At 37.2% G+C, this 15,386-nt stretch overlaps 5 protein-coding genes across 5 annotated transcripts; 1 reads left to right on the top strand and 4 right to left on the bottom strand.

The window, feature by feature from the left end:
• Positions 1 to 53: 53 nt before the first annotated feature.
• Positions 54 to 1,343, top strand: wdr21 (WD repeat protein, DDB1 and CUL4-associated factor 4-like protein Wdr21-like; the record flags this gene model as incomplete). Its single annotated transcript, XM_056182370.1, has 1 exon — positions 54 to 1,343. The coding sequence occupies one exon, from the start codon at positions 54 to 56 to the stop codon at positions 1,341 to 1,343; it is 1,290 nt and encodes a 429-aa protein (XP_056037653.1).
• Positions 1,344 to 1,520: 177 nt separating this feature from the next.
• miy1 (Lys48-specific deubiquitinase Mindy family, Miy1) lies at positions 1,521 to 2,732 on the bottom strand (the record flags this gene model as incomplete). The annotated part of the gene is made up of 3 exons (XM_056182369.1): positions 1,521 to 2,014; positions 2,062 to 2,514; positions 2,633 to 2,732. 3 exons carry the CDS (start codon positions 2,730 to 2,732, stop codon positions 1,521 to 1,523), a joined length of 1,047 nt encoding a protein of 348 aa, XP_056037415.1.
• A 614-nt stretch (positions 2,733 to 3,346) lies between these two features.
• SOMG_03578 (ribosomal lysine methyltransferase, SETD6-like protein) lies at positions 3,347 to 4,804 on the bottom strand (the record flags this gene model as incomplete). Its single annotated transcript, XM_056182368.1, has 1 exon — positions 3,347 to 4,804. One exon carries the CDS (start codon positions 4,802 to 4,804, stop codon positions 3,347 to 3,349), a length of 1,458 nt encoding a protein of 485 aa, XP_056037413.1.
• A 469-nt stretch (positions 4,805 to 5,273) lies between these two features.
• Positions 5,274 to 5,675, bottom strand: spo2 (sporulation specific protein Spo2; the record flags this gene model as incomplete). Its single annotated transcript, XM_056182367.1, has 1 exon — positions 5,274 to 5,675. One exon carries the CDS (start codon positions 5,673 to 5,675, stop codon positions 5,274 to 5,276), a length of 402 nt encoding a protein of 133 aa, XP_056038062.1.
• A 273-nt stretch (positions 5,676 to 5,948) lies between these two features.
• On the bottom strand, positions 5,949 to 15,205 carry vps1302 (intermembrane lipid transfer protein, chorein family Vps1302; the record flags this gene model as incomplete). The annotated part of the gene is made up of 4 exons (XM_056182366.1): positions 5,949 to 14,672; positions 14,787 to 14,939; positions 15,006 to 15,118; positions 15,184 to 15,205. The coding sequence occupies 4 exons, from the start codon at positions 15,203 to 15,205 to the stop codon at positions 5,949 to 5,951; spliced, it is 9,012 nt and encodes a 3,003-aa protein (XP_056037434.1).
• Between the last annotated feature and the right edge of the window lie 181 nt (positions 15,206 to 15,386).

The following is a 15,386-nucleotide window of genomic DNA, read 5'->3' as shown; positions in this document are numbered from 1 at the left end:
GGCAAAAGAACAGTTAATTTACGAACGAAAGTTTGCTGCAACTAACTTTGAGAATGGTTGGTACTCCACTCGAAATTCCTGGCTTTTACTATGATTCAGCTCGCAATAGATACTTTCGTATTGCTTCACAAGGAATATCTACTCCGTCTGCACACGATTACACAAGGGAACATTTAAACCAATACAATTCTCGAAAAAGAACTAGTTCAAAAGATGATGAGAAGCAGAGTACAACCAAGAAGCATCATCGTAACCTTTTACCCAGTTTAAATAAGTACTTATTCAGTCGTCAATTAGCTGGGACCTTTGGGAATTTCATGAATGCGGGTTTGTTAGGTCGACGGGGTCGAGAAATTACATTTTCCCCATCTTTACAGGGCATCACTCTACAAAAAATTCATTGGGTCCCAGGATTAAACAAATATATATTTTCATCCAGCAGGGGCGATATGTTTATATCATCTCTATACTCAGCTAATGATTCAAATTTGCATGATTTAAAAGTCTCACCGAATAATGGAATGGTGCCACAGAAGGTTAATGTTGCTCGTCTTGGCTTGTCGCCGTCTTCTATAACGTCTATTTCTTCGAATTTGGGTACAGGTTTATTTTGGACTACCCTCAGCTCACAGTCAACTGAAAGTAAAGCTCATATGTGCAGTTACAATATTTCCCAAGATTCTCCCGAGAACTATACTCAAATATCCTTACGATCAATGAAGACTCCTCATTGCTCTGAGTTTATAAAAGGAGTCGGATTCGCTGTGGGTGGTTCCAATAAGATCGCCTTGTTGAATGAAGAAGGTGTTTTTCAAAGAAACCTACATTCCAAAGGCGATGTCTTCACTTTAACAGCAGTTGACCAAAATATTTTAGCAGCCGGATGCAGAAACAAATCAGTTTTATTGTATGATTTGAGAGCTCCTAGCAAAAACATATGCCGATTTGCTCACGATGCGAGTGTATGTTCGACATCCCTTGTCGATTCGGCTGAACCGAAACTATTAGTAAGTGGGTTGGTCTCGTCAATCTCTTTATACGATTTGCGGTTTGTAAGACACACCTCAAAGGTAAGCCATTTGATGTCCTATTCTGGACATTCCAACATGGTAGAACGTAACTTGGCATTCATGTGTAATGAAAAAGGTACTCTTTTTGGAGCAGCAGGTGACGATTCACACATTCGATTCTGGAATATTGATTCTCCTGAGATTGTGGCAGACTTTCAAACAGATACCACAGGAACCAATATATTACACCCGGATGGAACTTGGATGAAATCAAAAGACACAGAGGGCTGGCTGCTACTTGTTAATGACCGTGTACATTTTTATGAATCATGAACACCGAGAAAATAGAGAAATGCATTTGTAGTTAAATTATGAAGAATCGTAACTGGAACATTAAAAGTCAAAGAAAGTGAATGGTCTCATTACTTGAACGTGAACCATCATATGTAAAATTAAGAAGATAAATAAAGTCTGATGATTTGGCGTAAATAGCTTTCAACTCCATACCTTCTAAGAGATGGTACAGCTTTTTAATTGCTGCTCATCGTGTTTCTTCTTTGGTGTCTTGTTTCTGGATCGATGGGCTGTCTGTGGGTAGCCTCTATTTTGTCCATTACGGCTCTGTTGCTGCTGTCCTCGGGCTAACCCTTTGGCGTAACGTTCATCTTCTTTAACACGGCGCTCATGTTCTTCCTTTCTCTGGTTTATAACGAGGACAGCCGGTATAAAATTTGCCGAACAAAGTTCTCCAGTTCCGGTTTCAACTACCTGGTCATCAAAAGTTTCCCATACTACATCTTCTCCAGTTCTAGCATAGCCGCTGTCTGTGACAAGTGTAAAAAGACTTAGTGATTCCGGATTAGAATACAAAGTACTGAAATGACATGATCGAAATAAAACTACAATTTCCCCGGGATGAATTAACTCGAGAATTTTTTGCAAACCGGATGAAGTGAGAAACTGCATGGTAAACCTGTCTTCCATAATTGCGTCAACAAACGTAGCTTTATAACGTTAGTGATTATTAGAAATAAGAAGAAATGGGACTCACTTTTTTCGAGAAAGCTTGTCTGTTCGGCAGTCAAGTTATCTAGCATTTCCAATAAAGAGCGTCTTTCTGCAAAAGTATCTGCGATTTTCTCATAATACTCTAGTTCTTGCAAACATTTGAGAGACGATTGGTCGTCTTGCATTATTTCACTGGAGAATAACCAGCCGTGAACTAAGGGAATGCCGAATAATTTGAACATTTCATCACCATATTCGAATTTTTGAATGTCTAGAATAGAAGGATTTAACTGTTGACCAAAATGCACAATAGAAAGCTGACCATGAAGGTCTTCAAAATCTTCGCAAAGCGCATATCTTTTGGCGAATTGAATAAGACAGTCAGTTACTTCTTCTGCAGGAATGTGTCTTTTATTCGGAAGCGAGAATGACCTCTCATCGTTAGATTTTAAAACCAACGAGTTTACAATTGCAATGATGGGACAAGGGCCATTGTCTATTAATAGAAAGAATTAGAAGTAGATCTTTAAATAAAGGAATGTCTTTTTATGTTGCATGCATAATGTCGCACTGGTTCGACGACTAACTTCAGCAGATTGACAGAAGCAACTTACCTGTCTGACAAAGAACCAATCGTTTACTATATCTATTAGAAGTGGGCTCCAAATACGAAATGGTTCTTGTTCTATAGGAATTATGCGAATTTTCTTGCATATTACATGGGAGTTTGTCGTAGTAAGTTGTTCATACAAGGCAGAATATATCTCTCAAGAAGTCAATTTTTTTCAACTTGAATACGAGAAGGAATAATTTACTGTTCAATTATAAACTTGAACTTCGAATGTCGAGGACAAAACAAATACTGTGGTAGAGTTGAAAGAACAAGCGGCGAAGCAAGAGAAGATCATAAAGTAATCTTCACTCGTATACTGAAGCTATATCATTGTTTGATGTAAACAAAATAATTCAAATTTATTAGGCGATAAATGCTCTCGCTCTAAACAGTGTTGTGCCTATTTCCTACCTTGCTCGAGCATTTGTGAGGTGCCAGACTTGAGATATTGATGGTCGAGCTCTTCAGAAATCGAATTCTGTTGGAAGCATCGAAAAGCACAGACTGTTAGAACAATTCTTGACCTTGGTGTCACGAAAAAATACATGTAAATTGCTTGACCTTGAAAAAACACTAGCCGTAACAGTTTACTATTTGTATTTAGTATAAGTATATTCAGTGCCCAGGAAGTGTATACTTTGCTTTACGGCTTTCCTCAACTAAAATTTGATAGAAGACATCAAAAATTTTGTTCACAATCCTTTGCAAAGCAGCCTTAGCTTTCGTTTTTCGCCCTAGATAAGTTTGACTGTATTTCTATACAGCGTTGATGTTCCGATTCCAAAAGCAATAACTCATAATAAAACACCTTAATAGTAATTAATGCACGACTCTCATGCTCTAAGGATGAATTGTCAAGTAAAAATTTATAATCGGATGCTGATAAACCTCCATTCTCATACTGACTTTTACGTAATTCATAAATGGAACCCAGTGTCTTAAGAATCTCTGCGTAGATAGTCATCAATTCCTGTTCTACTTTTGGCTCCCTAGAACCTAAGATTTCGATATGGTAATTCCATAGACTCTTTTCTAGTTTTGAAAATGGTAAAAGACTAGCCGTAGTCGGATAGCGATCAACGTAAGAGTTGTAAGTGAGAAAGCAAATGAATGAAAACATTGCAAAGCTTGGTCCCAATGTGCTGAAAATACATAGGCTCTTGTGATGGCGAGAGAGTAAATTTCGTGAATGATTTGATGATTCCTCCAGAGCCAGTTTACAGTTTTCACTATGTGGGTCATAAGGCGATTCAAAATCAAAATACTTCTTCCACTTGCAAAAAGCTTCCTTGAATAAGCTTCGTATTGTTCTTTCCAAATCTACTTGCCAAATCTCACAAGTAGGATCTAAAAAGCCATATTGGATGAGCAGTTCGTCGACGCAAAAAGATCCAAAGCAATTAAATATTTCATCTCCTTTATGAACAACTGAGTTCAGTGTAAAATTGCAAAGAAAGTCGTCTGTAGGCTCATAATTGCTTGATGAATCCGTTATAAGGTTGGAGCATTCAAGAAAAGCAATTTCTGGATTTGATTGATGATTAAATATATCACAAAAAGGGACAAGCGATAATTTATGGTAGTCATCAATATAAAAACATCTGCTTTGAGTGAGAATGCATGCTCGCAAATAATCTAGCCAGCTGGGACCTGATTTGGGAAGTGATGTACACTCCTTAAAAAAGGGTAAAACAATTTCCTTATACTGTTCGTAGTAAATTTTTAGTACATTGTTAGTCTTTTCGTATACATTAGTCCCCTTAAATCGTAATTGATCATGGCCCCATAGCAAAATGGAATCTGGAATAGCAGCTTCATCAAGAGTATCCAAGTAAGGTTTCCAAAAACTCTTGTCGCCCAAGGATTTCTCTAATATAAATGCCAGCGTAAGCCGAACATTGGCTAAAGGGTCAGATTGCGCAGGGTAACTAGGCACTCCAGCTTTATAACAAAGTTTGGAAAGCAAAGGAGAGAAATACGAGTTTTTTGGGCTCAAAACAATGGCTTTACTAAAAGACGCTAGCAACTCCGGGGGAGAAATGATTTGCAAAGAAACGATCCCTCGCCCAGCAACGGAATTCTCGGTTATTTGGATTTTTGATGAGATATAAAAGTTGTTTTGGGTTAGCCAAGAGAGAAACTTGTCATAGGCCTCATTGTTTTCCCTCTTCATGGCATCGGCTTTGTATTAATCTTTCGGTTACAGAAGCCTAAAATCTATGAATGTCGAAAACCATTCAATATACAAATACGTAGAGGAAGGAACATCTTCTTATTCCCAGTTCTTACTCTCTTGGATTTATAAATGAACGAACTTTACCAATTGTCTACGAATCGGAATATTACCAGAAAGAAAAAAGTAACCACTTTTCATGAGTTAAGGTACATAAATATGACTATTCGTAAAGACAGCGGGTCATTTATGTGTTGTAGAGAAAACCTTCATTCCTAGGAGAGAAAAGTTTAAAATGATGTTTTTTCGCTGCATTCTTTGCATTTTTTTATTTGGGCATGTTTATATAAGTTTAAAAGTAATTTGAGGTTCAAGATTTGTGGTCATTGTGAAGGATAATGAAATAGAGGAAATCATTTCATGGTTTAAAGCCTCAACAGTTGATAGTTTTAGCAATAGAAAACACGAATTACGCTTCACTAGAAGGTTGCTCACCTTCTAGGTTATTTTTCTCAAGCTGTTTCTTGAGTCGAACATTCTCAACCGAAGCATTTTCGTATGCTTGTTGGTCAGAGAATAGTGTTTTTTCAATGATTTTATCGTATTCCTCTTTCAGTTCATCTCTACTCATCTTGTTGCAAAGTGCTTTTTCAATACACCCCAACAACCTGTAAAAGATACTTGCGTATCTCTGATCTCGTTCCCACCTTTCTTTAAGTAATTTTAACACAGTTGCTTCCATTTGACTGTTATGCTCTTCCTGTTCTGCTGCCATAAGCGTTAACTTTTCATATGAAACTAGCAACTGTTCAAAACGGCGGAAAATACTCTCTTCATCTCCTAAAGACGATTCTGAACTTATACCATTCATTATTGAAATTAAATTAGATTTCCCAGTCCAATTTTTTATGTTGTTACGAAAATTTGCAGTATGGAAGAGGTTGGAATATACATGTAAACAAAGACACATTCAACATTCGTCGGTAACAAAGTATATTGTTATAATCATTTCATCTCAGTATTTATTAAATCATTACTCATATGTAAAGGTGTGTATATATCTGTAAATAGAATCATCAAAAATTAAAAATTGGAAATCATACTCGGATTGTTGACAACAAGGAGTAGGGTTGTACTGTAGACTCTAAAACGATTCAACGTTTTTCAAGCGTAAACGATGAGATTCAACATATGCTCTATTGGCTTCTTTCATGCATCTGTCCTTCTTTTTATCATCGTTTGGAAGTGGCAGGCGCAACGTTGACATATCATACATGGAGCATACCATTTCATTTTCGGAGAATCTCAAATTCTTCACCTTTTTGACAGAAAGTACTGTTTCGACCTCGTTGTTTGAACTCGTAATAATAAAATGCCTAGTGCTAATGAACAGCACTCTCTCATCCTTAAGCTCAGCGTGGTAAAGGTATGTTTCGTTGGAATAAATGCCATTCGCTATCATAGCCAGCAAATACATTCCAAAAGATTCATAAACCTTGTATGGCTGAATCAAACCACCAAAACCCACAAACCGAGGAATGCGAGCTTTATCGATTTCTGGATTTGCCCGAACATCTGTAGAATTGCGTATACCTTCTGAAACGTTAGTCGTCATGTCCAAGAGACCTATAGCAGGCTTAGTGGCCAGTCCTAAAACACCCTTGCCAAATCCTTTCAAGAATTTACCAGGACTATCAGATTTTCGATCAGTAAATGGCCGACGAAGACCTTCAAAACCACTGCTCATGCTATCATAAAAACTATTTGCACCAACTGTTATACCAAAAGCTGCCTTCTTTGGTCGGTTTCTTGATCGAAAACGGCGCCTTGACATTTTATACTTTGGATCCATTGTCATCGTGGACAATCCTTTGGAAAATGTATTAGTAAGTTTCGATACACTATCAGAAACGCCAAAAATTGTTTTCCTCATAAAGCTAGAGGTACCACGTGCAAGCGAATCTCCAATCGATTGAGTATCCTGAAGTAAAAACCCTTGATACGGTTCATAAAACATGTCGAAAACACCAGATGCAAAATTGTTGAACAGTCCAACGGGATTTCCTAAAAAGTCCGCGCGACCAGCAATCATATACATTTGGTATCCAATTTGCTGTTTGTAATGAGTGAAGATTTTGGAGACCAGCTCAGACACAGTTCCCCGAGCGTTTTCCAATAAAACGGAATTCAACTGAACGGGCGCATCATGAATATTACCCAAAGTATCCATGAGAACTCCTGTCATAAAGTCCAAGGTTGAGTTGGGAGTCCTCACTTTTATAATTTGATTTTCCATGTCTCCTGAAGTCTCAAATGTGAAATTGAGAATAGTAGGCTGCAAATGCAGAGCTTCAAAGAAGACATCGTTTCGATAGGCATCCACATCAAAATTGGGAAGCTCAAACTGATCCTTATAAGAATCTTCATTCAAACTTTTAGAACTTTGAGAGACGTCAAGGGATGGATATATAAGTCGTAACAACATATACACAAGACGATCATCCAGTTCAAGGGATAACTCTTGTAAAAGAACGGAAGCATATTTTACATAAAGTAAACCGTAATCATAATCTTTCAAAGAAGAGATTCGGAACTGCAATACTTCTGGGTTTTCTTCTTTCACCTCCTCAGTAATCACTGATGGAAATAATGCAATTGGGTGCAAAGAATCCAGCAATTGATTATCGATTTGAAACCAACCCAATGAAATAGAAAGTGAATGCAAATCTGCGCTTTCATCAAAACTGACAAGTAAATTTCGTAGCGTAGCATAGGCAAACTCTTCATATTGACCATTAATTAAAGATAATCCAACACCACTCAGGTCCATAGCAAATTTAAAATTCGTTTCATTCTTATTTTCTTCTTCCTTGCTCAAACCTTTGCGGCGCGGTAGCTGGGGAGGTCGGTCCGCGTCCACTTCTTTGAAAGTAAGTATTGATGTGAGACCAGCAATAGAAATTTCAGGTACCAATCTGCTGTTAGTATTTAGCTCTTGAGAAAACCACGGGCTAAGCTCTCCAACAGACGATATGTCCAAATCATGTACTGCATTCCCCGCTGTAACTTCAAGTCTTTTTTCTTTTAAAGCAGGAAAGTCCCAACAATAATCAGCTTCATCTCCGGCCTGTATAACATATTTACTCTTCTTGAAATTTTGAGTATACACTGCCTCGAAACTTGAAGGATCCGGTTTCTTCTGTTCATATAAGATATCCAAAGAAGAGTTATTCTTTATTTTATAAGGCCAAGCTATGGTTTCCAAATCGAAGGCTATAAAAAATGATGCATCTTTTAACGATACTGAAACACGTAATAAAACCGGCAATATGCTTCCATTTTCTTTTTGCTCATATACTTTTATGTGCGTTATACCAAGGTTATTCGTATAAAAAGCAGAAGACCAAGAATTATTTGTACCTGGGAAGGCCGTAACGGTGGTAACCTCTTCAGAACTCATAAATAAATAAACAGGATACAATGCTTTAGGCAATAAATTCCAAATATCAGAGCTACCGAATTGCCGCAAACACAAGGTTCTATCCAAATTGTTTCTGAAAACATATCTGGGAGTAAAAGTTACGGTCTTTGATAAACAGAACTTTCCGGTACATTCCCCAATTGATACTCCTAATATATATGTTTTTCGGCCATCGTTTGTCGCAACTCTAACTTCACTAGATGACCCTAAAGTATCAAGACTAAGTGGTTGGAACAACTGAGAGTCCTTCATTTTTAAAACAGCACGATTATTTCTGTTTTCTTGCCTAAACGAAAAGAAGTAGGGCAATATTTCATTGGTATAGCCACCTCCAGGGATGATATTAGTCACCGAAGAGTCGTATTCATCCCAGAGCTGCATTTTGACATCCGTTCGATTATACATTAAGTACGGTGAATAAATTTTAACGTCAGAAACGTAATCCGTTCCTGGTAGTTTGTCGTACTGAAGATTTAATTTGACTCTTTCCTTGTTGGGAAAAGATAGCATCGCTGTCGATTGGATAGACTCCCAAGCTCCAATGGGTGAAAATATTATGGGCAATTCAAGTGAATGAAGATCAATCGCCGCAATAGTAATACCTAACAAAAGAAGACTCTTTGAATCTGTATGCAGGATTGGAAGGGAATCACCAGGTTTAAGACAACAACGCCAATCATTACGAGTATTTTTTTCTAGAATGCGAACTTTAATTTCGTATGGAAGGAGGTTATGCACCTGCAATGGAGGAAGAATATTTAATTGCATAAAAGGATAAGCATCAGCCATGGAACCTTCCATTAAATTTCTTGAGAAAACCAAAAAAGTATGTTCCCAATCTGTTTTACTGGATTTGCATGATAAGTATTGCAATGGTGACTTCAACAGTGACTTCCAGTATACACTCTGATTAGACCAGAAAAAACCTAACTTTGAGACCGGACGAATCCTCAAAGGATACAGTGCTGCCAAATCAAGAGGGATGTAGCCAGTCTCTTGTGGTTCAATTCTTACAACCGAAGATTGGCGATGACCCGCTTGGTCATTACATACAAATTCAATGGCTTCCTTAGTTCTGTTAACAAGCGAATACGGGGAAGAAAGGATAATTCTTTTTACATTAGTTTCCAGTAAAACAACTGTCACTAAAAGGAAATTAAGACGTTCGGCTCGGGGCTTTAATTCATATAAGAAAGAGCCTTCACGATGTACGGATATATTATGAACAGGAAACCAAATTTCATCAAATGAAACTCGTATTTTTGTCGACATATCCTCTTCTTTATTTATCAATCCGGCCGTCAAAGTCTCCTTATCTTCGAACCGACAAAGCTTGGATTTTCCTGACTCGAGCTTAAAGTGTTCATCTCCATGGGACTCTTTATGTCCATAATGCACCGATAAATTGTAGCCAGTTTCGTTTAAAACTTCATATGGATGGCCTTCGGGGCGTTTTTCATTTTCTCCGGTTTGATTAGTTAAATAATACTTAATTATTCTATGGAAATCCATTATCATCATTGGCGTCAAAGTAAACTGCCCACTTTCCTTAGATACGAGCTTAATTTCTTTGGTTCCATTTTTTTGAAGACCAGATAAACTTATAGACCAAGGTTCTAAAAGGGGTTCCCAATGTGACTTGGCGAAATTGAAAGCATTACATTGAACCTTAAGGGTTGTTGCAGCAGAGAAATTCGAACTCCAGTCCTTCACGTTCACAATAAACGCATCTACCACAATATCAACAACAGGCAAGGAGTGGGCATCGCTGATCAATGCTAACTGAATTCCAGCACTGTTAAAAGTCAATTCCTCAGTGGTTAAAGAAGCATTTCCCAAAGTATTCAATATATCAGTCGCTGTTTTTTCCGCTTTTTGCTGCATGGCCATTAGGGATTCTCGTCTCGGATTTTCTTGTGATATAAAGTCAGATATGTCACTTGAGCCTAAAGTAATAGCGCTCGAATCCTGCTTGTATTTAGAAATGACCTGGGTAGAAGACTCAATTATACTTTTTATTAAAAGCAAATCATATATCGAAATACGAAATATTAATGGATCGATATCCAAACAAGCGCTAGAGGTACATTGACCGGAAGAACTTTGCACTAAACCAAATCCGAAACTAAAATTTTCAAGTATCTGCACACCACTGTGTAATTTATTCATTTGAGAAACAAACAAACCCATATCTTGTATAGTTAATGAATACGACATTTGCCTCGCTAAGCTGACATGCCCTATTCTTGCGATTAAACACTGAGAATTTGAATTGGAAGCATCCGCAACAAAAACCAGGGAAGTTTGTGTAACGTCAAATCTAAGTGAATATGAAAGGGGCTTTTCGTTTTCATGGACTTCTTTGTCAGATCCTTTGTTGGTTACCAAATCATCATTACTCGCAGATGTCTTTCCGGCAAAATCATGACCTCCAAAGCAATAAAAAATTGAAAGAAGATGGTCTAATGAGAGAACATAAAGAGACTGGTATAAATCTCCTTCCAAAAGAATATTGTTGCTATTAGGTTTCCAAGTAATAGTAAAACAAAATTGGGTTTCATTTTCCTGAGATGGCAATATAAGACTAGAAAAGTGTTCAGACTTTTCCATTCGAACATCCTCGACAGCAAACGAGTTCATAGTTAGCTTTGCGGAGACGCCGTTTTCAAAACTATAGCTAGAAGTCATCTTCGTGTCATTCAAAATGAATCTAGAAAGTGGTTTTAGCAAATCACTTCCAGTCTCAAAATTTCCGTCGAATAAATTCAAGCTAACCCTTGGAAGACGCAAGTTTAGATTTAGGCTAGAGCTAGTATTTTGACTAAAGTGAGATATAGCTTTGTTAATTACCTCAACATTATAGAGTTCATCAGAAAGTACAGAAAATACAGATCCCGCATCCAAATTTGAAGAGAATGCATCTTTTATACTCAGTGCTTTAGGGGCCTCATATACCAACTCAAGAAATGTAAAGTACTGAGCTTGTGAAAGCTGGAAAGAAAAATCGCTTGTCTCACCATCAATTTGTATGCCATAATTAGTTATATTTCCCTTCATTTCTTGTAGAACCGCTATTTTTAACCCCACGTTCAAGTTTTTAAGAACGTCAAGTTCGATATCAACCTTTTCTGGTGAAGTTGCGCAAAAAATGGTCTTTATCGTCGTTTCTGACGACAACAATTCAATCGCCAAGTTTGGTAACCAAGATATAGTTCTCGTAGAAAACCTACCGGGTAATACGTCAACGTAAGCTTGCAAGCCATTATCCAAGCTAAGAGGGATTCGGAATATGGGGTTTGAAATATGTATATTTATATCAAAATTGGTACCCTGTTCCGCTTGGAGTGATCCCGTTTCAGCTAAGTATTTTGCAGATTCAACCACAGTTTTCAACTGTATAAAATCAGAAAAGAAATTAAGAATATCAACAACGGGTTGCCGACGACATATCATTAAGAAAGATCCCATTTTTATATCAAGCTTTGCTTGAGGAGAGTGATCTTTCTTTTCGGCCTGTTGCATTTTGTAATGTAAGTCCAAGAACTGATCGTTTTTGGAATCAATTAATGAAATCGTTTCATTTTTCTTTTCGTTCCAAGCACGAATGTCAAGATTCTCAATGCGAGATTGTAGTTCCCAGTAATTGATAGCAGTATCAAAACTTGAATGGATATTAAATATATTAAGGCATATCGGATGTTCCTCATACGAATCGAATAGTTCTAGTCCGAGCCTATGTATGCTAAAAGTCACATTTGTCTTACCTGACACTTCAGAAGACGGCTCTTTCTTAAACTCGGTATCCTGATTATTGTTGCTCGTACCAATGAAAGAAGATGAATACTCCAGCAAAGATAGTATTGGGTACTTAGCAAGAGAGAAGTTGCCATTAGAACAGACAAAATTTATGGTGGTGCTACTTTCAAGATTTGACGAAGGATCGAATTTAAGAGCATACTCAATCGTTAATGGGTATTTCTCTTTTATGTTATTGTCGTTAGACGATTTGCATTCAAAAATTTGGTGATTAGCAACGCCACAATTATCCGTCGTTAAATCATTCACTTTCATGGAACTAAGAGACATCTCTGCTTTTTGTTCAGTATCATATTGATTGTACGAGACAGTAAGTTGACCCAATTCCAAAGACGCCATCGGAGACTGCTGAGCATAGCCGCTTTCTCTCATAAGGATAATAATCATTCCGTTTAATGATAAATTAAATTCACAGAAATATTTCAATTCCGGTGGGGCATTCTCTTCCTTTATTTGGAAATTATAATTGCTATCCTGTGAAACAAATGATTTTGATGACTGAAGAGAGTTCCTTTGATTAGAGGACGATGTATATGACTCATTACTCAGAAAAGAAGATTTGAGATTATTCAAAACAGCATACTGTGCATCAGAAATTTTGAATAACAAATCAGACATTTCACCAGAAACTCGGATTCTCGGAAAGTTAGGAGAAGGAACACTCTGTATAGAGACATTCAAATTGATAGAAGATTCCTTCAATATCTGATACTTTTCATCCATCTCATGTCTTTCACTATGAATATGAGAGAGCGGTCCTAAAGAAATTTGTGCTGACTCAAGGGAAAGCAGATAATTATCATATATAAGATTTTGAATTTCTTCCTCTTTTGTCGCTTCACCTTCTTTATATTGATCTAAGGAACTTGTTTTAACAGAGATGAGCCCTGAGTCAATCACAAGAGATTCTGTATCTTGTTTTTCAACGTTTTCGGGTAAAATTATTAATGGTGCTTGAAGCTGTACATCAAGAATAAGCTTTCGTTTTTCATTCATGTAGTTTCGTAAATTTTGAACGGTTTGTGAAGTCAGGTCTGTAACAGCGCTATTTGCAAATTGAAGTAACTGAGCTCCTCCTTCATTAGTAAATAAAGAGTCGTCCAAAAGCTTTTTAACTTTGATGAGGCAAGGTTGATCATGGAAAAATTCCAATGTTCGAAGATTAAGTTTCAAAATGTCCTGATCATCTTCATTAGAAAATCGGTTTTCGAATGTCATGTGGAACAACGGGGAAGATGCTTCTGCATCGAGAGAAGAGGATTTACTTCTCGTGTACAGCAGAGAGCGTTTATCATTAAAAAGCCTGAGAGAACCCAATACAAGATCTAACTTGTGGGTTTGATATGTACCCAGCAAATTCAAAGTAAACTCAGATAACTCCAAAGATATAATTTTACAATTTTCCGCGGTACTTTTCAAAGAAAAACTTCCGGAGGGAACGCTGAGTGTGATATCAAATAAAGCAGCATTGGAAGGGTTTTCTGTAAAACTAGAAGGGCTGAGCGTAGTCTCGCTTAATCCAATTGCGTTTATAACTCTTTGCTTTTGATCGTCCGTAATTTCGCCCGCTTCGTCGGAAGCACCCTTAAAACTATTCCACATCCATGAAGTCCAGCCTTGTTGCTTTTGACCTTTTGGTTCGATCCCTTCATTTTTAATTTCTTTGTATGCAATGGAGCGAAATAATTTCAATTGGCTTACACTGAAGCTAAGTTCCAAATTATCCAACTGACTTGTTTCTTCGGGGGATAAAATCGTTGCGAGAAACTTTTGCCTATACAAATGAATGTATGCTTTTCTTCTCTCGCAAAAACTCTTAATTGCAGGCCAAGATTTGACATAATTCTTTTCCCGAATGTCGCTGAGTACTTTTTTGAAGACAAACGGAAGGTATTCTGAGGATTGGCTAACAGTAGCATCTCCTATCACATTTCTACGAAAAATGGTTTTGGAGAGGATTTTGTTAAATTCGTTATTTAACGAAATGCCCCTTGTGAGGTGATTGTCACTAACTGTCAAGTCAAACCCTTCAAAAGATAGATCACTAACAAATCGCGGTATTTCTGGCGTAGGGTTTTTGTTTATAGCCACCTTTGCAGAGCCCATAATAGGGGAAATCAAAAATTCTTTTTCTCTTTGGTCAAAATTAGTAAGTAAAACGTGAAACAATCCTATCATATCATTAAAGTCATTGGAGGAAATACATTCAGAAGTTTCGTCAGAATATACAGCAAGCTTTTGTAGCGAGCATAACTTATGAATCGTTTTTGATTCTGTTTCGATAAACATCGGCTTCCATTCATCGTTACAAGATGAAATAGAGAATTCGGAAAGTAGTAAGCCAAAAGAATATCCGTCACTGAGATTCTCAGATGGATGCTCAAAACGAATATGAATATCTCGAATATTGAGCTGTATGTTATCAATCATACGAGTAACTAGAGATTCTGTAAAGGTTTGGGCATTTGGGTCATCATTAGTCTCAGCCGTTCCAACCTGTGCTGCTTCCCACAGCTCCATTTCTCGTCGTTTGGCCTCCAATTGCTGCGAAGAATCTTCCTTTTTGCTTATCTAGCAGGGTCAGTACGAAGAAATTTAAGATAGAATATAGTCAATTGACCGAGAATCAATTTCTCGTAGAAACTGAATAAAAGATCAATTGTTTAGATTAGGAGAAATACTTACAGTAGGAGACTCATCCATAGCTGCTAGAGCACGGATCCCTTCAATATATATCTCCACAGGTCTATTCTTAAGACTGGACCAAGGGATTTTAAGTTTCAGGCTTTCGACTAAACCATACTGAACAGAAATCGGAAGTTCCAGTTTTCTCAGGGCCTAAGGTTACCAGTATTAGAATCGTTGAAGAAGTTATATAAAAGGAGCTTTATTCGTAACACTTACATCTCGTTTTAACTGTAAATTTTGTAAAGTAACATCACCATTCCAAACACCGACCTTTAATTGTGTCGCATCAAAATTTTCAATATACTCTCCCAACAGCCTGTTTAAAAAGTCTAAAGAAATAATTTGTTAGCAGTCAACCCATGATTCAAGTTATGCTATGTCAGGCAATACATACTCGCTAGCAATCCTTCCAACATGGTGAAAGGAGCGATTTAAAATATAAAGAATAAAATAAATAAATAAAGAGAAATTCTTCACTGAATATAGCAAGACTATTTACTTGATTCCTGTTTAAGTCGGCGTGCTTGGTAATGACGTTCTTTCTAAATAGCAGACACCTTCAAACCAACGCCATTTTCGACTAGGTGACATTGGATA

This window comes from Schizosaccharomyces osmophilus, chromosome 2, assembly GCF_027921745.1.
Source record: "Schizosaccharomyces osmophilus chromosome 2, complete sequence".
Taxonomy (NCBI): domain Eukaryota; kingdom Fungi; phylum Ascomycota; class Schizosaccharomycetes; order Schizosaccharomycetales; family Schizosaccharomycetaceae; genus Schizosaccharomyces; species Schizosaccharomyces osmophilus.
Note: the sequence above shows the minus strand (reverse complement) of the source record. Positions and strands in the feature narration are given on the sequence as shown.